Here is a 25385-nt window from a genome sequence, read left to right on the forward strand (position 1 = left end):
GGGAAGAAACATCAGAATAGCACCTGTAAAGGACGGAAATACCCCAACTCTCCACAGAGCACTAATCTTTAGAAGGCTGTAGATATGTAATCTCACACCTAGATCTTGGATGTATGTTGACGTAAATCTGGGTGAAACAATCAAGAAGGATCTAGTGCTGATCAAGTTAGAACCATGACTCAGTTTTGTCTTAATCACTTTTTGTGATTTTCTGAGTGTTTGCGAATAAAACCCTGAACACTCCAGACACCAACACCATTCTGATGGAAACCTTTTTTTTTTCTCCAAGTGGAGGTTTATTTATAAAACGTGACAGTATTGGCTATGTACAGCTCAGTGAAAAAATAAAGCTAGAAAATATAAGCAAGTACAAAAAATAGAATGGGTCCGACATTTCAAGGCAAGAGAGGTTCAGTTAATGGAGGCTTAGAAAACTGCGTCAGCACATTCAGTACTGTGATACACAAAAATAACCGTCTTAGTTACTTCCGGTGCCCTGGGTAAATAGATGAGGTGCTTAGATTGTCTTTGGCCTGGTAGGTCAATGTGGGAAACGGATAATCGACAGGTGCGCGCAAAGGCACTGCGGGAAGCAGTCCGGATGACAGGTATGGAGAGATGAAGCTCGGTAACGCGCCTCCGGAACCGGAATACGTTACACGCAGTGGATTGATCCCGAAACAAGGACTGAGCCCGTAGAAGCCGTCACTTCCGAAAGATTTCACAACAGTGGACTGCAGAGGGGAGAAGGCCGACTTTGAGGCGGAAATGTGGAGTGCGTGATGGCGCTGTGCCGCCGACGCGCTCTCCGTTAACAAAGCTCCCGGTTCGTTTGCGCATCGTCCCTCTTTAGAGGAAAGCATCATTTCGATTGCCTTCACGATGTCCCCTGTGCATGCGCAAAGAGCTGACTCCAGCACATCCTGCTTCACATGAGGGAAGATTTTCATCAGCACCTCAACAGGCTCACGCTCTCTACCGGAGGAAACCGGCCTTGCCACGTCTCCAGACGCATCGACTTTCGGTTTATCCGACTCGCTTCCCGACTCCAGATCTGAAGAAGACAGAGATCGCGGGCTTGTTGTGCGATCAGACAGTTGGTCAAACCCAGGAGACTGGTTTCCACTTAAACGAAGTGGTTCTGTGGGACTGACCTCTGGGCCGAGTTCAGTCTTAGCCACCGGAGACGTCACCGGGAGCACGTGAGAACCGAGCATGAAGCCGTTAAACATGTATTTTTTCAGGTCGTCTCCTGCAAACAAACCAAAAAAAATTATTTCAGCTGAAATGAAGATTATAAACTAGAACTGAATATGCGATGTGAGCAGAATTGAACAGGCTTCCAGTGGAATAGGAAACAAACAGAAAAGTAGTCATATATAGTAGTTATATAACTGCAATTTTCTGTGTTACTGCAAAAGATCAAACGTTTTGCCTATTGCCCTAATTTACATTTAATTAACATACTATTAAAACGTTAAAAAACAAATAAATAATAGCTGAGAAAAATGTAAAAAAAAATAAATCATAGGATCATAATAACATAACGTAATATAGACAAGTAGAACAACAGATAATAATAATAATAATAATAATAATAATAATAATAATAATAATAATAATAATAATAATAATAATGAGGCTGCTGGACGCACCGTTCTTCCTGTGCTCGGTGGTGAAAGCGGCGTGTAGCCCCGGTGTGTTGCTCGGGGTGACCCCTCTGTCCATAAGCCCCGACCCCGGATAGAGGATCTGCATCTGTCTGGCTTCGCTCTCTTCGTGCGCTTGTTGCCGTCGGAGCGCCACCTGCGCTGCCATGACCCTCTGGCGCTCGGCGATGAGTGCGCACTTGGCGCATGCGCAGTCTCTCCAGCGGCAGAAGCGCTTGTGGCCCTTGAGTGCCGACACGACGCCGTGGTTCCTGCAGCGCGCGCACTTCGGGCTCCTCGCGGGATACTGAGCCCGGTCCAGGAGGCGCGGGGCGCGTAGCAACAAGGGCGCGTGCAGTGGGGAAAGAGCACCGTCCATTCCTGTAGCGCGCATGTGTGTGTATGTGTGTGTGGAGAGACGCAGGTTTTTAAATCCTCAGACAGGTGTGAAATTGGACTCCAGCGCACTCACAAACACACGCGCTTAGGCAAAGACACGCCCCTTTCAGAGAAAGGCCAGCTTCAGCCAATCAGCTTTACATAAAATATTTTGTTCTTCAAATACAAATTTAACACACACACACACACACACACACACACACACACACACACACACACACACATACACACAGCCACACACACATGCACACACATACACACACATTGACACATACACACACACACACACACACACACACACACACACACATACACACACACACATGCACACACATGCACACATACACACACATGCACACACATACACACACACACACACACACAGAAACCCACACGCACACGCACACATACACACACACACACACACACACACACACACACACACACACACACACACACACACACACACACACACACACACACATTGGACAATTCTTCATTACTTTCCTTAAGTGTAAAGTCTATAAACTTTATCTATTTTTACTTTAGTTGAGTGATGCTGAAAGGAAGTACTTTTCCATGTCCACGCAACTAATGAGTTGTCCATGCAACTAATGATTTGTCCATGCAACTAATGATTTGTCCATGCAGCTAATGATTTGTCCATGCAGCTAATGATTTGTCCATGCAGCTAATGATTTTAGCATGCAATCAGTGCAGAAAAGAGAAACCTCTGGAATCATCCCAATTCATCACCTGCTGTAATCTCATGTTACACAAGATACTATTTTTATTTATTTGTTTGTTTGTTTGTTTGTTTGTTTTTCCCTATTAACCAAAGGCTTGTGTAAATAAATCCGTAGAAGGTAAAAATGTCATTTAATTACATTAAAAAACACATTGAGAAAAGGTTTGCTAAATTGATAGCATTAACTGGTTAAATATTAATGAGGTAATCTGTTTTCTTTGCAAATGCTAGGAAAGATTTTAATTAGGCAGCAACATGGACTGCCCACAATCACATTTGTTTAGTATTTTATATTGATGTGTCTTGTAGATAGTCAGCTTCATGTAAATGTGTGTGTGTGTCTCTCTCTCTCTCTCTCTCTCTCTCTCTCTGTGTGTGTGTGTGTGTGTGTGTGTGTGTGTGTGTGTGTGTGTGTGTGTGTGTGTGTGTGTGTGTGTGTGTGTGTGTTTTCTTGCCCAGGCTCTGAAGCAGCACTCATTGTCATCATTAAGCCATCATGTCATTCTGTAGCATAATGAACCCATCTGCACCTCTCACCATCCTCTATTGTTCCTCTCCAAGTGGCTCACGTTTTCTTTTCTTCCCCAACAATTCGACTCCCATCAGGTGTCATCTGCACACCCACACACACACACACACACACACACACACACACACACACACACACACACACACACACACACACCTGCTGAACACCTACAAGCACACACTCCTTAAAGAGAAAGCATTGTTGGTTTGGCATCATCTTTTGTCAAAAGCTACAAACTGTGATGGAGATTAAACCGACAAAAGACACTGCTTCAGGACTTCTTACACAAATGACAGAAACTGTTTAGAAGAGAGTAAAAGAAGTACTAAGGTGTTGAAGTGAAAAACTTAGTGCTTTTTTTTTTTTAATTAATTGTGTGTGAATTTGCAGTCGCGCAGCAGGCGACATAAACAGAGATCGAAATCGATCGAATGGTGAAGTTTGCAGTGAGTTTGTTTTATTTGGAAAGAGTCTTCAGCGCCCGCGGTTTATAGCAGTTCGAGGTAAAGTTTAGGAGTTTGGGATGGAGGAGTTTACACTTTTGCTGTTTCTCCATTACATGAGAAGCTTTGTAAACATTACACAGCATTAAGTGTAAATGTAAATGGATAAAAATTACAATGAGATTAGAGATTACCGTACACACCGTTTCTACAGCGTATCATCACCTGCAAAGTGTTTTTTTGTTTGTTTATTTGTTTTTTCTTTCTGATTTGTTGTTGAAATAAGTGATTCTGATCTCGCCTGAAGATGGACACCCTCAATTTTTCATCTTCTGATATGAAATATATCTTACATAGGATGGAATTCATAATTACAGCAATAGAATTTAGCGACACTTCCAAAGCGTGCAAATCACACAAGACTGAGTTTAAGCCCATCTAAATGTCAGCACCGTATAGGGATTAGATCATGCAGAGATGCAGCTATATGTATGTGTGTGTGTGTGTGTGTGTGTGTGTGTGTGTGTGTGTGTGTGTGTGTGTGTGTGTGTGTGTGTGTGTGTGTGTGTGTGTGTGTGTGTGGGAAGGAGAAGGAACAAGTGAGTGTTATCTGTTCATCCCCCACCTGCTTTCTGAAGGATTTTTAAAGAGCTCATCCAGAGATGCAGCGATCAACATGCCTGTGTACACATGTGTGCTTGTGTGTGTGTGTGTGTGTGTGTGTGTGTGTGTGTGTGTGTGTGTGTGTGTGTGTGTGTGTGTGTGTGTGTGTGTGTGTGTGTGACAGTGTTATCTGTCCATCCCACACCTGCTTTCTTATCACACTGCTGAGACTCGTATCTGGATTCCTTTTGTTTAATTGCACAAGCTTGGTCAAGAAGTACCACTATAACAGGCAAATCCTGTGTGTATGTTTTTTTTAAAAGATCATAATCTCATTTGTGGGTTTGAGAAAACACACACACACACACACACACAGGCTGAGTTGGCCAGCATCCCTCAGATGTGGGAAACCTCAGTGTAGATGCACCATATTGTCATCTCACATATTAGCGAATTCATATATTTGATTATAAAAATTGTGAGAATGTTGTTGCTAGGCAACTGCTTTGTTATAGACACCAAGTACACACTAATAACTAAGACTAGCTAGCGCATATACGCTTACTGGCCACTTTAATAGGAACGCTTGCTCACTCATTCACTTATCCAATCGGGTGGCAGCAGCACGATGCATTACATTTATGCAGATACAGATCAAGAGCTTGAATTACTGTTCACATCGAACATCAGAATCAGGAAAAATGTGATCGCGGTGACTCAGACATGCATGACATGTCATACCAGATTGCTGATCTGTTGAGATTTCCATATACTGTCTCTAGAGTATGTTGAAAGAGCACAGAAGAGAACAGTGAGAGCAATCCGACTGGTTTTTAGCTGACAGAAAGGCCACGGTGACTTAAATAAGAACTCTTTAGTATCACTTTGTGCCGAAAAGCATCTCAGTACACAAGACATGTCCAAACCCGAGGCAGATAAATAACAAGAGCAGAAGATCCCATGGGATTTACTTCTGTCAGCTAAGAACAGGACACAAGCTGGACAGAACTGGACAAAAGACCTGCAACTGTCCGTGTTTGGAATATCATCATATATGTCTGATGTTGTTACAATGAACATGTTTTGTCTTATTAACTTTAAGAGACAAGCAACAGACTCAGAGAGACTAGTATCTCTGAGACAAGCAACAGACTCAGAGAGACTAGTATCTCACAGTATCCAAAAATCTTCTCAATGTAAAATATAATAACGATTACATCAAAATTCAAGCACAACGTATCATTCTTTACATTTACAAAATGTCTTCTTTTGCAAGTTTGAGAAGAATGCCCCATCTTAAAATGATGTTCGCAGTGTGTGTGTGTGTGTGTGTGTGTGTGTGTGTGTGTGTGTGTGTGTGTGTGTGTGTGTGTGTGTGTGTGTGTGTGTGTGCGTGCGCGCACGTGTGTGTACGTGTGTACGTGTGTGTGCCACATTGAGTGATGTTTGTTGTGCTATGATTGGATCAGTGTCAAATTAGTGTGTAGTGACATAGTGTGTGAGAGATAAACATGCCCTTATCTCTCTCTCTCTCTCTCTCTCTCTCTCTCTCTCTCTCTCTCTCTCTCTCTCTCTCTCTCTCTCTCTCTCACACACACACACACACACACACACACACACACACACACACACACACACACACACACACACACACACATTACATCTGACCATGTACAGTCTTGTCAGCCCTTTTAATGCATGAGGGCAATAAAACAACCGCTATGTGTGAGCTTGAGAGACAGAGACTTGCTACTTCTGTGAGGAAGAGAGAAAGAGAGAGAAAGACTGAGCAAATCATGCACATACAATGAGTTAGTGACGTGTGTGTGTGTGTGTGTGTGTGTGTGTGTGTGTGTGTGTGTGTGTGTGTGTGTGTGTGTGTGTGTGTGTGTGTGTGCGTGCAGTCAGCGAGGCAGGGCGAGGCAGAGTAAGGGGCCCTGATGGAGGTCTATCTGTCCACTGGACCACCAGAAAAGTGATGAAAGAAGGAGGAAAAAAAATAAATATAAAACGCATCAAAACGCATGTTTCTCTGTAACCATAGCGATAGCAAATGTCCATGTTAATCCATGTTAAACCCAAACATTTGGGTAGTTGACGTGACGTGGCTTTTTCACTGTCACAGAAGCTAAAACATAATTTATTTCACATTTTCATAATTTTGAATACTGTAAATGGTTAAACATTTTCTTGTTTTATATGAATTTGTTGTTTTAATACCCAAGTTATTGTTAGTTTTTTTAGAACTTTGAGCCAAAACTCAAAATTGTCCTATGGTGTGACGGTAGACAACATTATTTCATAAATATTACATTTTATAAATAAAGAAAATAATGTTTAAAAATCTTAATGAACACTCCTGGCATAATTGTGCAAGTGTCTATTTCACTAAGTGGCCATCACTTTTCATATACATACATTTCTAAAAGTGTAGGAATTTCATAAAGTTTGTCACAGAAAAAATGTCCTTTGGTGTTATGCAAAAACCTAATTTTAATTTGGGCAATATCATGGACAACTACATTTAATTGAAAGACCCCACTCAAGGTCATGTGACTGAAGACCCCTATGAAGGCCATGAGAAGTGCACATGGTAAGTATTTCTCTCAGAATTGTTTAAATATTTAACTGTTTTAAGACCACTGAAGTTAAGTTTTTTGTCCTTTGGTGTGACACCATTCATCTATTCATAGTGAAAATGATTCTAATTAGTACTTTCATGTAAAATAAATATCACTTTAAGAAAATAATGTCTTAATAATGTGAACAATTCTGTCTCAAGTATTTATTTTATGTTGTTTAATAGAATTTCTTAGTACTTTTTAAATGTCACACCATAGGACACATTTACAGTATTGTTGGGTGAAAAAGTGAAAAAAATATGTGAAGTCATTGACAAAATGAGTGACCAGTACTATTTTCTGAAACTGCAGTTTTCATACTCCACAAATATATGTATTTTTTCTTAAAAAGTTATGCTTTCCAAAAAAAGTACTTTTTCTTGGTCATTTGTCAACTACCCATTTGCATTTCAAGCAGTATAATAACCGAATAAGAGAACTTATGAAGAACTATATTGCCAGATTTAATATTTTGTCAGGAATCGTTCACATGGACGTTAGCAGCTAGGCGACATGGCGCTGGGTTTTTAACGTCAGTCCTCGCACAGCTCACTCTGTCTGTAACAATAAAGTGTAAATATTCTAATTGAACTGATTTGATTAATTATTCAGACTGTAGACCGGGAACTGATGACGAGATAGATTACACAGGTCGTGTTTAAACACAGTGACAGAGTGAGTGAGTTTATAAAGCCGTGTAGATAAACCACGTATTCTACCTGCGTGTACATGTTGTTCCTCCAAGAACATAAACACAAGCTTTACAAAGCTGGGTTCTTTGTCAGGGGAGAAAAAAAATGGGTGAAATAATAGGAAGTTAAAGCACTGATCAAAGCAGTGAGGTTGTGAAAAGGTTAATAAGTGTCTATTATTTATTAGAAAATATTTCCAAATTAATTAAAGCCGTGGGGGACGGTGGCTTGGTGGTTAGCACATTCGCCTCACACCTCCAGGGTTGGGGGTTCGATTCCCGCCTTCGCCTTGTGTGTGTGGAGTTTGCATGTTCTCCCCGTGCATCGGGGGTTTCCTCCGGGTACTCCGGTTTCCTCCCCCGGTCCAAAGACATGCATGGTAGGTTGATTGGCATGTCTGGAAAATTGTCCGTAGTGTGTGAGTGAATGAGAGTGTGTGTGTGCCCTGAGATGGGTTGGCACTCCGTCCAGGGTGTATCCTGCCTCGATGCCCGATGACGCCTGAGATAGGCACAAGCTCCCCGTGACCCGAGAAGTTCGGATAAGCGGTAGTAAATGAATGAATAATTAAAGCCATATCATGCTCTTTCGTATGAATCTCTCTCTCTTAATCTCTCTGAAAATAAACAGATGTGAGCAGATGTTCTAAATACCGACATACTGTGTTTTGTGTTCTATCCTATCTCAGACGCCGGTTTGTTGTGGGTCGGAGAATTTTAGACCTTTTGCGTTTCAAATACCCGCTAAACATCGCTAATGGATCTCCTAAGCTTGCTAGCCAAGTTACACTTACTAGAAGTATGCTAGTCAGCATGATACAATGACTGTACATGACCCATGACTCATGACCCTTGACTTGTAACCTTTTTGTCTGTGGCTAAGTGCTTATGTGACAGTCTGTCATGTGCAAACAGTTTCACTAGCGAGAATGAGATCTAACTTCATTATTTGGAAAGGTTTTACGAACAATAAGTTGTTTAAGAGGAATAAGGTGAGAACTAGGAGCGGGTATGTGACTCCTTTTTAACATTGGCTTCAGAGAGTAAATACTGTTACTAACGACAAGTGAAAACTGAAATAATCCAAGTGCTGAAAGGTCTGAATTGTTATGTGAGCGCTAGCAAAATCTATCAGACTTGTCGAGGAAATTCTTCAACTTTAGAGACTTGTACTATTAAATAAAAACTTTTAAATAAAAAATGAACACCTACACTACAATTAGCATCCAAAACATTAGCACTGGGAGCACTGATGACCAGCACTGGGAAAATCTACAAACTTATGAACACGCTAGGAACATTTCACCTTAACATACACATCTTCTGCCCAGAATAAATATATAATAAGGGTACATAATTATTGATTGCGGGGGGGCACGGTGACTTAGTGGTTAGCACGTTCGCCTCACACCTACAGGGTTGGGGGTTCAATTCCCGCAATTCAGGCCTTGTGTGTGTGGAGTTTGCATGTTCTCCCCGTGCCTCGGGGGTTTCCTCCGGGTACTCCGGTCCAAAGACATACATGGTAGGTTGATTGGCAGCTCTGGAAAATTGTCCATAGTGTATGAGTGTGTGAGTGAATGAGAGTGTGTGTGCCCAGCGATGGGTTGGCACTCCGTCCAGGGTGTATCCTGCCTCGATGCCCGATGACGCCTGAGATAGGCACAGGCTCCCCGTGACCCGAGAAGTTCAGATAAGCGGTAGAAAATGAATGAATGAACAAATTATTGATAACAGTGTAGTGTGTGAACATGTATGATGTACGTCTGAATCTGGATGATCGTGTAAAGAAATGAAAGGAAGAATGAAAGGAAGAAGGAAGGAAAGGAAGTCGAATGATAAGATAAAAGATCATTAAAGTAGGAAATATTTGCTAAAAATGACTGAGTCACTTCAGATTTTTGCCGGGTTTTGGGAATCCGTCATCTCTGTTTACTCTCTCTGGAGCGAGTGGCGTCAGGGCTGTTTACAATGTTTGGGTTGAAAGATTGACATGTCATTCCAGAGCATACCTGTGTGTGTGTGTGTGTGTGTGTGTGTGTGTGTGTGTGTGTGTGTGTGTGTGTGTGTGTGTGTGTGTGTGTGTGTGTGTGTGTGTGTGTGTGTGTGTGTGTGTGTGTGTGTTTAAAGAAAACGGAGTGAGTGTCTTCTAACTTCTTAAACCCATTAAGAAGACCTTGTTAAGGAAGTGCTAATCCTTGTTAAAAAGATCAGTTAGCTCAAAGAACGATAAGCTTTGCTAGGGGAAAAATATCCACAAAACCACAAAATACCTTCCTTTTTTTTGTTACTTAAAGGACAACGAAGGAGCTGTTCTGTTTTGGAAACGCACCCAGATACAGAGAACCAGAGAGCGCAAAGAAACATTGTGAAACAGCAACATCGAAGTAAAAGACGTCGTGATTGTTATGGATAAAATAATGTAGGTGGGGAAAAAAGAAAACAATGAGATAAAGTGTGAGACAGACAGAAAGAACTGACTCTCCTATCAGATGTGAGAAAAAGAGACATCAGCGTGTTTCATCTCTCTATCGCGGCTTTGGTGTTATGGGAAAAGACTCGTTCTCGCTCGTAGACAATAACAGTTCGGTTCCTGATAGTGAGCTGTAACGATCAGACACATCCAGGTGAGATTTGACTGATCATACTTAGTAAGGCTGGGAAGATAAAAAAAAAAAATAAAGAGGATGGTGCATTGCCCAGACAAGTAAAAAAAAAAAAATGAAAAAGCTAAAATTGCTAATAGGAATATTTTAGCAGGTAAAGAGAAAAAAACAAAACAAACTAATTTTGGCATAACTTGATGGACAAGATTATAATTTTTTTCAGATGTGTGCCAAGAAAAAATTCTAAACTGTTATAATAAAAAATTTTTGCGATCACACGATCCCAGTCCCGCCTTCTTGTTTTCCATTGGTTCACTTAAATAAGGTAGATTTTTTTTTTTGTGAATTTTGCTTCCTGGTTTTCTCTGACTACTGATTTGGTGTTAAAAAAAATCTTAAGCCATATTAGTAGAGTTTTGGATGTCTGCTCAGTTTATCATTATCAAACACTTACTTCACATAGGGTCCTTTTGGCTTAGTAACACCAATCGTTATAATCTAGCACGATGCTAAACTGGCGGCTGCTAGATGTTAGCTACATTGCTGCTACATTAAGTTAAAGATGATGTTAACTACATGGACGCAAACTTTGCAGACTGTTTAACATCCCTGTGCATGAAGTCACTAAACGTGTTTATATGATGTTTTGAGCCAGGAGCCGTGCTGCTCACGTGCACGTGCGTGTACGTGTGGTGGAAGTGACATATATTTGTACCTTTATCCTCATAGTTTAAGCTCAAAACGAAAGTAGCAACGCAGTGTTTTATACTAAACATGGATTTCTCAATCGATAACGTTTTGTGTTTGATGGACATTGTGTACATTTTACATTTTTGAAATTAATCAATTTGAAAATGATGTATCCTAAAACTCCAGCGTCAGGTTCATACGTTTATGATCCCAGGATTATTTTTGTCCTTTCCCCCACCTGCAGTGTGTTCAAAGAGCCAAACGTATGATGGAACAAACAGGATGGATAACTGAACAAACCTCAACTCTATTCATCACTAAAGACTGTGGTGATGGTGGAGAGATAAAAAACTACAAATGAACTGTGAGACCACCTCAAGTCCCGTTTTATGTCTTTCCACTTCTCTTCCCTCGCTCTCTTTCTCACTCTCTTTCCCTCTCTCTCCCACAAGGCTTCTGATGGTAACTGTGCAACCAAACCTGAGTAGAAGCCAAAATCCAGAATGAAACATAACAGGACGTGTATGCGGTTGCAACTAAACAGGTTTTATATTATCATTGTTCTACAACAGACAATAATGACATGTACACATGAGATAAAGCATCTGTAAAGTTAAATATTAAATATATATATGTAATGAATCCACCAAAACCATAAAGTTTGATGCCTTAAAGTTTTTGCTTCAGTTCTAGAAAGGAACAAGATTAATAGCTTGGTTAATGAACTGGTTATACGTATGTACATCTCACTGTAAATAGTTTTCACACATATGCCGACTCTAAGAATCCCGAGACATCTCCAGTTAGACTCTGTGATACTAAGGAGATCTGAAGTCCATGATCCTTACACCAATACAACATTTAACTGACTGTTTATTACAATCACACCCCCAGTGTCACCCATATGAGGATGGGTTCCCCCTTGAGTCCGGTTCCTCTCAAGGTTTCTTCCTTTACCAATTTAAGGGAGTTTTTCCTTGCCACTGCTGCCTGAGTCACCTCAGACTTGCTCATAGGGGGATAAATACATACACATTGTGAACTATATATATCTAATAATAATCTAGAATTTTTATTCTGTTAATTATTTTCCTTTTATTATTCATTATTTCCTTTATCATTAATTATGTTTACCTTCTGCTCTATGTTTATGTTCTGTAAAGCTGCTTTGAGAAAATGTCTATTGTAAAAAGCGCTATACAAATAAACTTGAATTGAATTGAATATTTGTTTATACGGTTTAGAACTATTTTTCACCTTTAGCCCTATGTTGCTGCTGTGCATGTGGCACTAATGCGTATGGACCCTAGATTTTACTAACAACTGCTAGCAAAAATGTTCGCTAACTATAAAATTAGTTGCTAGCATGTCATCTGCATGAGCTAGCTACATAAGCTGTAGGGTGGAGTGATGCTAGCTAACATCTTCTCACAACTTACAGTTCTTAGCGAACTAAAATATTACGACTATATTCGTGAAAAAAAAAATTAGCATTGCGTCTCATTTGGAGCATTCATTCTCGGTCGATTCACTGCAAGTTTTCTGGACAGAATTACAGAATTGTCTTGAACAAGAATGCTAAATGAATATTTGGATAAATAAAGGACGTTCCACAAGTTTCATAAGCTTTACCTCAGGATAACGAATAAAGCTCGCTAACTTGAGTAATGGCTTCCTGTTGTTTATTATTGGAATATAACTGAAGGGTTGTGTAAGCAATGATAGAGGACATAATGAAGAAAGAGAAATGGGCTGAAACTCAGAGAGAGAGAGAGAGAGAGAGAGAGAGAGAGAGAGAGAGAGAGAGAGAGAGAGAGAGAGAGAGAGAGAAGATTGTCACAATTTGGTTTTTACCAAGGGGCAGGATTAACAGGTTAAGTGGGCATTTAACACACTCAAGTGTCTCCTTTCAGCCCCACTCCAAAGCCCGTGGGAAACCAACACACACACACAGACACACACACATGAATCAGGCTTGTGATAACACACACTAGCTTTGCTCTCAAGCTAACAATATACTATTACAACCTAAACTTGTCATTGTGATCTGAAAGACATTTCACGAGGCTGCTGTGACACATTTTTGGCTCTGAAAGACATTTTTTGGCTCGTCCTTTATTCCCACACAGGAAGTGTTAAGAATCAAAGGGTGTCGTATTGAACACCGCCTTAATACATTCCAAAGTGCTTGCGTGCTCGATTGGACCCCAACTTTTTGGGCTCAAGTAACCCAGAGGAGGTTATACCAGGGTCAGTCGAGGTTCAAAGGTCGCCTAATGACAGAGTGGGAAGCTGAAGGTGAGAGCAACAAAAGAGAGATTAGTGTTCCTCTGAAGCCAAGGGAACATGACGCTATAGATGTATGGGCTTTTTTAGTTCACTTTAATTGGCAGGCTCTGTGGTACTGATGTGCATCTGATCAATAAACAAATAGTGTTGATTTGGATAAGGGGAATGAAGGAGCATTAGACTCTTGGAATTGGATTCCTTGTCAGGATGAAACAAGAAGAATGTTTGGAATTTATGGTCTTCTTAAAATGTCCACATGGGTTTTCTCCTGATTCTCTGGTTTCTTCCCACCTAAAAATGGCTAAAGATGGTTTGGCTATGCTTAATCAGTGTGTGTATGTGTGTATATGGTGTCCTGTTGAAAGATATGTTCCATCCAGGGTGTAGTCCCAAATCCATCCAGTGTTTCCAGTAGAGCCTCTGGATCCTGCTCCACCCTGATCAAGATAAAGTGAATATATTTGGCCATCTTTCTCACGCCCAATAACAGGGCTATATTTTTACCTCATTCCCGAGGCAGGTTGTCAACTTCCAGCTCTTGCCAAGCCTTTGCCTCCATTTTTACCCTAATGCCAAACTGAAGCCCACTGATTTATGTATTTATTAGGATCCTGCTCCTGCCAGCCTGATCCAAGTCTGCGAACACTTGACACTATGTCTGATATCTCAATGTTCTACAAAACAGCTCTGATAGGAGCTCTGGACTTCAGACTTATCACCTGCGAGACTTATCACACCTCCAGGGTTGGGGGTTTGATTCCTGCCTCCACCTTGTGTGTGTGGAGTTTGCATGTTCTCCCCGAGCCTCGGGGGTTTCCTCCGGGTACTCCGGTTTCCTCCCCTGGTCCAAAGACATGCATGGTAGGTTGATTGGCATCTCTGGAAAATTGTCCGTAGTGTGTGACTGCGTGAGAGAATGAGAGAGTGTGTGCGCCCTGTGATGGGTTGGCACTCCGTCCAGGGTGTATCCTGCCTCGATGCCCGATGACGCCTGAGATAGGCACAGGTCGGATAAGTGGTAGAAAATGAATGAATGAATATTTACATGGAGCTTCTAGCCCCCAGATTATTCAGAAGCAGTATCCCGCGCTCTCATTGCCACGGCCCAGGTTCGATTCCTGGACAGGGAGCTAACCAAGCCACTGAAGAGTTAACTCTAAGCGCCAGTCCCAAGCCCTGATAAAAATTATAGGCTTGCGTCAGGAAGGGCATCCGGCATCTAAACTAATATGTGGACCCCAAACAGGGAGCAATAAAGAAGATGATATTTACATGGAGCTTCTACAATAAAAGTCCTTTAGTCGGTTGTTATTCCTGAAACAATAATCTACTGTACAAGTATAAGTGCTTTAACATAAACAGTGAATTTTTATACCACTGTCAGAGCTTCTGTTAGAGAAAATTAACCAATAACTTTTGACCAATCAGAATGACAAATTCAGAGGATCTAGCAGTTAGTCTCAACTAAAACACACAATGCTTTTAAATCCTGTGTGTCATTGTTTAGATCTGTAGTACCTCAAGGGCCTTGGCCTGAATGCCTTATTTAACCTCTTTTTTTTCTGTCTTCTACAAGTAGGAGACAAAAACTCAGTTAGTTTTTCCCTTTGATTCCGATTTATTTTTGCCGCAGCACAAGAATCTTACAACAGAGTTGTTCTTGGCACGCTGTGTTCACCTTTCAGTGAAAAAAACTCCCGCTGTGAGCACAGGGCGGTGGCTTTGTCCCCGTTAGGATGACTTGTTTCCTAAAACTAGCAGGAAGCGCTTGCCTCTTGTCCTGCACACCGTGGGGGTCTCGTCGTTTCCTCTGTCTGTCGAGAGAAAGGAGGAAAACCTGAAAGGAAGCGTATCTGAAATTAAAGGTTCTTCTGCAGAAATGACTGTTTATATTACGACGAGCGAGAGTCAGATAGATGCGGAGAGAGACATGGACTGTTATCTGGTGAAGCCTGCTGAGTTAATAATGGAGCTGTTGCTTAGAGAAAAATCAACACACTTGTTGGATGTTGCACAAATTTCCAAGTGAGAGTGTGACTGCGTTCAGGTGTCATAGCAAAGGGTTCAGGTGTTATGGCAAAGGCATAACCACTTACTGGTTACTAAAAAAACAAAAAAAAACAAAGACAAAGTAGTTTGAACCTCATCTGATCACACCAAAGTTCTTATCTCAGCATGTTTTATTTCTCTTACTCCACGACACATGACATTTCCTCGTTAGTCTTTTTTTTTTTCTGTCTCTTGATCGAATCAAATCAAATTTTATTTGTCACATACATATACATATATACAGGGTACGATATGCAGTGAAATGCTTTATGCAACTGTCCGGTATAAGAATAAAAAAGATATATAAAATGTATTTAAAAAAAAGCAAGAAATAAAATAAGAATAAAATAATAAGTATAAACCGTATAAGAAAACTATATAAAAAATATGAAAATATAGATGAAGAAATAATGTATATACATATACATAAATATACATATACATAAATGTGTATGGTATTTGAAGATTGTCCTTAAAGTGTCTAGGTGCAGTATGGTGTGTAAAGTGTATAAAGTGGCACTGTGCTGTGCAAGTCCAGAGTTACAGTGACAGTGACAGTCCAGAGTTAGTGTCATTGCAAAAGAGAGGGGGGGGGGGTTTGCATGGAACAGTGGGGATGGAGAGAGAGGTCCAGTGTTAGATCTTGATATTATTAAGACAAAAAAAAAAGTAGTGTGTCGTGTTTTAGCGAAATCACGACATATTTCAAATCACTACACAGACATACTGTATATCTCATATGATCTTTGTTTTTTTTTGTTTTTTTTTTACTTTTTCACATTCTTTGCTCCTTTTGCTCACTCCCTCATCTGACTTTTTAATGTTGTTATTCTTAATCTATTTGTCTTTCTTTCCCTCCTTGCAGTTTCATGTTGACTTTACTGTAATATCGGCATAATAGAAAAATACCCCATGAACGTGACTCACGGTTCATTGAGTCAGGTTTAATGAGTCAAATTCCTCTATCAGTTTTCTAATCTACGTTCAAAACCAGTTGATGATAATAAACGGGATCCATATCGTACCAAAGTCACATATTTGATTCTATTCTATTTTAAATGGATGGTGTATGACTAAGAAGTTTCACGAAGTCCCTGTTGTGGAAGTTCTGAGGTTCGAGAGATTTAAAGAATAAAGTATAACACTGGTCGACACGAGCAAGAGTAAAAAAAGGTTACACAATTTATTTCTGCTCAGCTGCACAGCAGGACCCAACACTCCACATGTAGCATGAGAGATGAAGGGCCAAGATCATTGCATACATCAAGGTTTTTATAGACAGAACCCAAGAAGAACAGAAGATATGTAAAAGCAAAACATCATCAATCATTGGCTCAACATTACCTCATGCATCTCCTGATCATGCTAATCTGACCAGGCCAAGGTCTTCTAGAGGACTTATAGGACATTGTTTATGGACAACTCGTCCCCAGTCCCTACTGCCCTTGTTATAATCTTAACAAAACCTACTGGTGACGATGTCAGTCTCTGGTCATGACGCGCACAGGGTACAAGCATAGAAGAACAAAGCCTTATGAACATCTTAAGATTAGAAATTTCCACCACATCCCTTTAAGAACTGTATATTTCCAGAGTGAGGAAAAGGGCTCAGAAAATCACATCTAAACCATACACTTTTTGAACTTTTACCATCTGGCCGGTGCTACAGAGCCCCAAATACCAGCACAACCAGTCACAAGAACATTTCTTCCCCCAGGCAATCTACCTCATGAACAGTTAAATGTTCCCACCATTATGTAATACCGATGTACAATAACCTTTCATTTAATGGTTACCATCTCCGTCCTAGTACGTCTCTGCATCTCATTCTGTTCTAATCTATTCTATTCTACCATCTATAGCACAATTTTACATACAATTTATTTATTTATTTTAAATGTGTATTTTTTTGTATTCTCGTCTTGTCGTCTCCGTGTACTGGAATTGTATGACACTAAAACAAATTCCTCGCACACATACTTGGCAAGAAAGCAGTCTGTGATTAGATTTGAAATTTTTCTTCCAGTCGGAGTTCATTTGAGTACAACGCTCTGAATGAAGAGAGGAAGCGGTCCTCCAGATTTACCGAATAATCCTCTTTGTCCTTTTGTCTTCTATTGTATCTATGCTTGTCCTCTTAAGAGGATTTCCACACGTTTGTCCCACACTTATCTCCGTTCTTTACAAACACACTCTCTTAACTAACAGCAGATAACACAAATCCCAAAGCATGTATTATTATTTTTTTAAAATGAAGGCTCTGCCTTCAAAACACAGATAACCAAAAGATCTACAAACAGTGACAAGTTAGCAAGTGAAAATATCTTTAAATTAATGGAATATTTCATATTATTATTATTATTATTATTATTATTATTATTATTATTATTATTATTATTAAACACACCAAGTCTTGTTTTATTGGCAGATTTCCATATTTTTTATTTTAAGCATTTATTTCATTCAATTATGTGAATAAAATAACAAAGACTATAATGAGTACAAATATCTAGAAATAGGTTTATTAGTGTATATAGTTACGGTATTATAACTGCATCATAGGAATACTGGCTTTATTTGAGACGGTTGTGCTCGCTAAGATGCTATTGTTTACAATTTAATGAGATATGCAGATTATCTTCCTCTGTGTGTGTGTGTGTGTGTGTGTGTGTGTGTGTGTGTGTGTGTGTGTGTGTGTGTGTGTGTGTGTGTGTGTGTGTGTGTGTGTGCGCGCGAGAGAGAGACAGAGAGAGAGAGAGACAAGTCATGTAAAATACAAATAAGAGTAACTCAATAAATATATAAATAAACAAATAAGAATATTAAAATAATTTCAATAAATTAGGTTAAAGATAACAGTAATCATTAGTTTAGCTCTGGTGCAAACCTGAGTTCTCTTTCTATATTAGAGTGAGACAGAGCAAGAGAGAGAGAGACTAGTGATTAATGTTTAATGTTGGTTAATGTTGTCCTACCATTTGGAAGGTTGTGAGTTCGAATCCCAGTTCCACCAAGCTGCCACTGTTGGGCCCTTGAGCAAGGCCCTTAACCCTCAATCGCTCAGTTGGAAAAAAAAAAAACGTAAGTCGCTCTGGATAAGGGCATCTGCTAAATGGCATGAATGTGTCTACACAGGAGTTCTTGTCCTTTTACTATTTGCTTGTGTGTTCATGTAAATCACTCGAACTCACTGTTATAAAGAGTTATAAAGTGAATTCTCTTGTGGTTTTCTTTCACACAGAGGTGTTAATCTGAAGGGTTTGCACAGTGCCAGAAGCTGTCATCACTACACCTTAATCCTCATCGCTCTTCCTCGTTTCCGGGAATCCGATCTGCTTAAAAAGTACATAAGGTTTAGTAATAAGAGCAAGCTTAGTGTAATGACGCATGAACAAACAATGCTTGTATGAATCTTTAAATATCTGAGACTTTTTTTGGCACGGGGTCAATATGCGGTCAGTGTTAAATCAGGAAGAGGAGGAGGATAAAGGATAAAGGAATACTAGACTGTGGATTACAATAATGTTTACATACTTCAGATACAACTTACTGCTGTAATTTTAACTCATTTTCTACATTTTTACCAAAATTGAAACACTTTGTAATAAGGGACTGCCACAGCACTGAAGCGTAACTGTAACCGGATAAAAACTATGAGTTACATGAATAAAATACTCTTTAGAAATCTTCCGTCTCGTCCTTTAAAGTGTGATTCAGTTTCCATCGCTGAGGGACAACGACAGCAGAACATTGTAACAGTGATTTTTCCTTCAGTAAGCTACAAAAAATAACCACTCAAAGAACATTGGGGATAAATATCGAAAATATTTTTACATGTTTACATTTGTTAAGTGAAACTCATTCTTTTTTTACTGCTTATCCAAACTTCTCTGGTCACGTGGAGCCTGTGCCTATCTAAGGCGTCATCGGGCATGAAGGCTGGACGGAGTGCCAACCCATCAGAGGGCACACACACACACACTCTCATTCACACACACACACTACGGACAATTTTCCAGAGATGCCAATCAACCTACCATGCATGTCTTTGGACCGGGGGAGGAAACCGGAGTACCCGAAGGAAACCCCCGAGGCACGGGGAGAACATGCAAACTGCACACACACAAGGCAGAGGTGGGAATCGAACCCCCAGCCCTGGAGGTGTGAAGCGAACGTGCTAACCACTAAGCCACCGTGCCGTCGTTAAGTGAAACTTTTTTATGAATTTTTAAAACAATCCAGACAAATGGAGACAGATTTATTTCAGGTTTAATTCATTTTTATTAAAATTCTAGTCGGTCAAAAGTCCGGAAACCATCTAACGACTTTTATAAGCTTTAGTTAGGAGATTATCTGCAGCTGTAAAAGAACCAGTCATGCCATTCGAACCTTCACAACCTCCATGAGTTCCTCCTTAGGAGCAATTTTCAAACATTTGAAGGCATCACACACACCTGTACCAACAACTCTATGCAAATCAAAATATCTTTTGTCCACACAATTAAAGCATCGTTCAGAAAGCAGGAACAAATGAACTCCCAATAAAGTTTGGTTGGAAAAGTTTAACAAGAACCTCAAGACAATAACGTTAAAGGGAGTTGGTGAAGCGGATTGAAGCAACAGGTACCAAAGTATGGAAAGGCTGTTGAAGAAGAAGAAGCTTCTACTGGTTAAGACTGAGTTAAAAATTTGCATTATCTGGTCAGATGATTAAAAAAACAGACCTGATTGGCTCTAATGATCTGCATTATGTATGAGGAAGAAGCATACGATTTTTAATCCAATGGCTATGAAGCATGGCAGTGAGCATTGGATGTTTTTTCTGGAAAAAGAACAATAAATGGCATCACAAGGAACCTAAACAGCAAAACTAATTCTTAGGAAATCAGCCAGAATTGTATGCTAACATATAATTTGAGTTTAAATAACTTTAGCCTTTGTGTAAATCTTTTGGCCTTAGTTGTTGAAGCTTCCTCAGAACAGCTCGCTTAATCATTCATCATCATGAGCTTCTTTATCGTCCTGTAATCGGGCCATGACTGTAACCTGAAACATGTACAAGAATAACAAACTTATTTTTATAATCCTTCAACAATGTTCCTTTCTTTTTAACTCTCATTCTCAAGATTTTTTCTGTTCTTAATCTTTTCCTGTAACTTTTTGCATATTGTTATGTTACTTTCTCTAAATCATTAGCATAGATTAGTGACAAACTTTATAGAATATAATGGAATAATTAATGTTTGTATAAATTAAAAATTAAATTAAAGGTATAGTCAGAGGAATATAAAAAAAAACTTTGTTAGCAATTTAGCTAAAAGTAACCTGGGTAGGGGGGGCACGGTGGCTTAGTGGTTAGCACGTTTGCCTCACACCTCCACGGTTGGGGGGGTTCGATTCCCGCCTCCGTCTTGTGTGTTTGCATGTTCTCCCCGTGCCTCGGGGGTTTCCTCCGGGTACTCCGGTTTCCTCCCCCGGTCCAAAGACACGCATGGTAGGTTGATTGGCATCTCTGTAAAATTGTCCGTAGTGTGTGAGTGTGTGAGTGAATGAGAGTGTGTGTGTCCTGCGATGGGTTGGCACTCCGTCCAGGGTGTATCCTGCCTCAATGACGCCTGGGATAGGCACAGGCTCCCCGTGACCCGAGAAGTTCGGATAAGCGGTAGAAAATGAGTGAGAGAGTGAGAGAGTGAGTAACCTGAGTATCATTCTCAGAGACAAAACCGGCTCAGTGGTGAAGCCTTCATTAGAGAAGATCATCTCTGAATGGTTTAACAGCATTTCGTACAGCAAGGTGGATGTGTGCTGTACTAAGTATGGATATTATATAAAGGGTTCGTTATCAAGTAGCTCTTCAAACTTATTTTAACCTACTGATTCCCGGCCACTAGCTCATCCTGTACACATGACTACGATGAAGCCGGACAAGAATCAAATCAAGAGTCAAGAATAGTCAAGAAGCCTTTTATTGTCATTTCAAACATATACAGCTGTTGCAGTACACAGTGAAATGAGACAACGTTTCTCCAGGATCAGGGTGCTACATAAAACAAAGACAGAGTTAAGGACTTAGGAAGTTAGTCCTAGATACATAAAGTGCAACTGTGCAACCTGGTGCAAACAAAGCAAGACAGGACAAACAAGACAGTGCAGGACAAAAGACAGTGCGGAACAAAAAATTACAAGACAATACAAAAAAGACAATACACAAAAGACAATAAACAGAAACAGCGCCGACTGACCAGTGTAAATACTGTATGTTCAACAATATTGCATGCAGTAATACTATAATAAACAGTAATTCATATAATGAATATTATATTATATTATATTATATTATATTATATTATATTATATTACCAACACATTAAAGTGCCTGCTGCGCAATTCTTACATCTAAAAAACTAATAAAAATATATACAAAACAGATTAAATAATAATAAAAAATACTATTATTACTAGCAGTGAATATTTAGTGCTATTGTAGTAGCAGGAATAGTATTAAAATGTGTCGGTGAACCACAGACTGTGATTATGTTCAACATCATCAACATGAACAGCAAATAAAGAAATTTCAAAACAATCGACTGATACGGGTCAGAGCACGGTGGCTTAGTGGTTAGCACATTGGTTGGCACTCCGTCCAGGGTGTATCCTGCCTCGATGCCCGATGACGCCTGAGATAGGCACAGGCTCCCCGTGACCCGAGAAGTTCGGATAAGCGGTAGTGAATGAGTGATAATAATATAATTCTCAATTATTATATTTTATTAATTTAATATGCATTTATTATAAAACAAAAAAGCATCATTACAATAATTATAGCCAACTAGTCATATCTTCCGCTCCATGACACACAGCTCAGTAGTGCACATATATGGTTCTTTAATGTATTTGCATTGTACTAAAATGCATTTTCTTTCAGTGGGCAATATACAGTATGTGGCTGAAATAGGTAGCCTAGTGCATCCCAAATGTTTCAACATTATCATATTAATATAACATTAAAGTCCTTATGGTCTTTTAAGATATGCTTTTTGAGGAAATGGGGTAGTGCACAATAGGCCCCTGTGGCACAGCATAAGCTTTTGTCCTTAATGGCATTTTTTCCTTGCGTTACGTTTACTTTTATACTTTAAGTAGTTTTGAAGGTGGCAGTAATGCACCTAATTACAGGAAGATGGAACGGAACGGAAGATGGAAAGGGAGTAAGGAGAGGTGGAAAGGAGAGAGGAAAAAGGGAGCTGCTCAAAGCTCTGCACTTTTCTTTTATTCAGTAAATTCTGCCCTGTTCTATTTTACTTGAAATGTCCTTTTGCCTAAGGTTCCTGTGTTATTAATGTAGTTAATGTTTAAAAAGGGGGCAGCTGAAAAAAAGTCTTTTGTTTCATTTTTTTCTTAAAGATTAAAAGCACTTTTATTTTATTCAAAAGATTCTGAATGTTTTACATTACTTGAAATATAGGCCATAAGTTCAGGCTGCTCTAAGCAAAGTGTGTTTGCACTTTTTATTTATTTTACTCCAAAGAAATTCAGTGTCTGTTGTCTGTTACTTGACATGTAGTAAAGACAACTACAGGATTGTTTTCCATTCAAGTGCCATACAAGTTCAGACTTGGAAAACACTTGAAATTTAACAATAAATTATATACTGTAGGAATGTATGTGCGTTATTGATCTTATTAACATGAGGGTGCACTATTTTAAATGACAATAAAAGATTCGGACCTTTGCTGGGAAGAAATTTTAGTAACTGGACCTCTTTGAATTTTAATTGAATACCCCTGCCATAGTATCTATACTTCTACCTGAGTAAAGAATGTGAATACTTTTGACACCACTGTCAAAGAACTCAACTTTTAGAACTCATTGGGAATATCGTAGCTGTCCTTCAAACAAGAAGGACAGCTAAGATATTCCCAATGAGTTCTAAAAATCGGAACACTTTCCAAAGATGAATTAAGAAGCAGTAAAAACCTAACGGCAAGCTAAAGCAGCGTGACAGACAGGCGAGTAGAGACACACAAGCTAGTCCTGAGTGCTTGGATGTTGGTGGACATCGTTTGTTTAACTTTAAGTGATATTTTATTAAAGCTTGAGGAAAAGGGTTCTGACTTATCACTGACACAACCATCTAACCGTTCAGTTAGATAAAGACAGAGTTCATTTGGACACAAGACTGCATAACGGAAACCTACGGACCGTTTTTATGGGAAAAGATTATATACTGAGGATAAACTTTGCTTATAAGTAAACACACACTAATGCCCTGAAGTGGCCTGTGAAAAACAACTCCTGCACTTTAAAGAGCTGAAAAAATATGAAGGAAGTTTAATATATGATTTTTTTTTTTTTTTGGAAAAGGCGCAAGCTTAAAAAAGAAAATGTATGAAAAATTAGAATTGCTCCCCCCCCACCCCCCACCCCCCGTGTATCTGTCTGTCTCCCCCCACCCCCCCACCCCTCTCTCTCTCTCTCTCTCTCTCTCTCTCTCTCCGGGTCTGTCTGACTCTCTCTCTGTGTCTCACTCTGTTTTCTGTCTGTCCCCCCCCACCCACCTCTCTCTCTCTCTCTCTCTCTCTCTCTCTCTCTCTCTCTCTCTCTCTCTCTCTCTCTCTCTCTCTCTCTCCCTGAGTCTGTCTGACTCTCTCACTCACTCTCTCCTCTCCTCTCCTCCCTCCTCCCCACCAACCCCCCTCCTCTGTCTGTCTCCCCCCCCACTCCCCTCTCTCTCCCTCTCTCCCCTCTCCTCGTCCTCTCTCTCTCTCTCTCTCCTCTCTCTCTCCTCTCTCCGTCTCTCTCGCTCCTCTCTCTCTCTCTCTCTCTCTCTCTCTCTCTCTCTCTCTCTCTCTCTCTCCGTGTCTGTCTGTCTCTCTGAAGGAATATGAAGGAAGAAAGTATTATATATATATTTTTTTTTGGAAAAAGGCATAAGTTTAAAAAAAAAGTACTTTTTCTTACCCCCCCCCCATGTCTTTCTGTTTCTCTCCCCCCATCTGTCTGTCTCTCTGTCTCTGTCTCTCTCTCTCTGTCACTTCTCAGTTCAGCGTATCCTCCATTCCCGGCTCTCCTCTCCGGTCTAATCTCTGGAGTACATCTCAAGCTTGTCCCGAGCTGTCTGTGGGTTTCATGTTATCACAGATAAAGTGAGTGTACACAGTGTTAATCAGATCATCAGTGTTAATCAGTGTTAACCACCATAGTGACGATGCTGTGCTCTTGCGCACATTACGCATCATGCTACTCGCATCCCAGATATTCAGATTTAATCTTTCTCATACCTTTTTTTGAGTAAAAAGAGCACAGATGTCTCTCGCTCTCTCTTTTGCTCTTCTGTGAAAACAACATTTTAGAAATCCTGTCTAGGAAATCAATTCTTTCACGTGTAGAAATCTTTAGAGAATTAATAAAACATATAGGGACATCAGCTCAACCCCAAAGACATTTATTTACTACACTAAACTACTATTTGCAAATTATTAAAATTTTTCATATTTTAATGAACGTCACTTTTTATTCATTTCATTATTATTCATTTTTATTGCATACATTAATAGCTGAAATTATAGTGAATTCATAAGATACATTTTTCTTTATTTTTTCTATTTATTTCTTTATTTTTTATTTCTTTCCATCTTTATTTACTTGTACAGCTATATGTCCATTTTATTTTATTTTCATTTATTTTACTTTTAAATTCCATTTTTGACCCTATTTTTATTTTTAGAACCCGGATTGTCGTAAAAAGCATTTCACAGCATGTTGTACTGCGTATAATTGATTATATGACAAATAAACTTTTATTTGAATATGATTTGAATTTGCTATCACACCTTCTGTCCGATCAGGTTTGAGAATTCAGCAGCACTGTGTGTCTAAAACTATGAATCCGTATAATTCAATTAAATTGTGATTGAATTCGGATTGATTGTACAGACCTGTTGGTAAATAAAAACAGGATAAAAAGAGATATTTGGACTTGACTTTAAATAAATAACAAGTAGCAGCATCTGCCACCTGAAGAGGAATAATTGTTTCTTTAAGAGCTGGAAGAAAAGAATCGGACGG

At 39.6% G+C, this 25385-nt stretch overlaps 1 protein-coding gene and 1 long non-coding RNA gene across 2 annotated transcripts; one reads left to right on the plus strand and one right to left on the minus strand.

The window, feature by feature from the left end:
- Positions 1 to 268: 268 nt before the first annotated feature.
- LOC113649973 (doublesex- and mab-3-related transcription factor A1-like) lies at positions 269 to 2140 on the minus strand. The gene is made up of 2 exons (XM_027157952.2): positions 1656 to 2140; positions 269 to 1252 (listed from the first exon to the last, which is right to left on the minus strand). Exons 1-2 carry the CDS (start codon positions 2041 to 2043, stop codon positions 483 to 485), a joined length of 1158 nt encoding a protein of 385 aa, XP_027013753.1. The 5' UTR covers positions 2044 to 2140; the 3' UTR covers positions 269 to 482.
- Positions 2141 to 6909: 4769 nt separating this feature from the next.
- Positions 6910 to 25115, plus strand: LOC113650060. The gene is made up of 4 exons (XR_003442320.2): positions 6910 to 6964; positions 11224 to 11343; positions 11432 to 11523; positions 24360 to 25115. It is a non-coding gene; the product is annotated as an uncharacterized LOC113650060 (long non-coding RNA).
- Positions 25116 to 25385: the final 270 nt, after the last annotated feature.

This window comes from Tachysurus fulvidraco, chromosome 7 (genome assembly GCF_022655615.1).
Source record: "Tachysurus fulvidraco isolate hzauxx_2018 chromosome 7, HZAU_PFXX_2.0, whole genome shotgun sequence".
NCBI classification, from domain to species: domain Eukaryota; kingdom Metazoa; phylum Chordata; class Actinopteri; order Siluriformes; family Bagridae; genus Tachysurus; species Tachysurus fulvidraco.

Bases quoted from the DNA above. Each gene is read 5' to 3' on its own strand.
- LOC113649973 (XM_027157952.2), bottom strand. From the start codon at position 2,043: ATGCGCGCTACAGGAATGGACGGTGCTCTTTCCCCACTGCACGCGCCC. The intron at 1,253-1,655 runs GTGCGTCCAGCA...GTTTGTTTGCAG, and splicing joins CACCGAGCACAGGAAGAACG to GAGACGACCTGAAAAAATAC.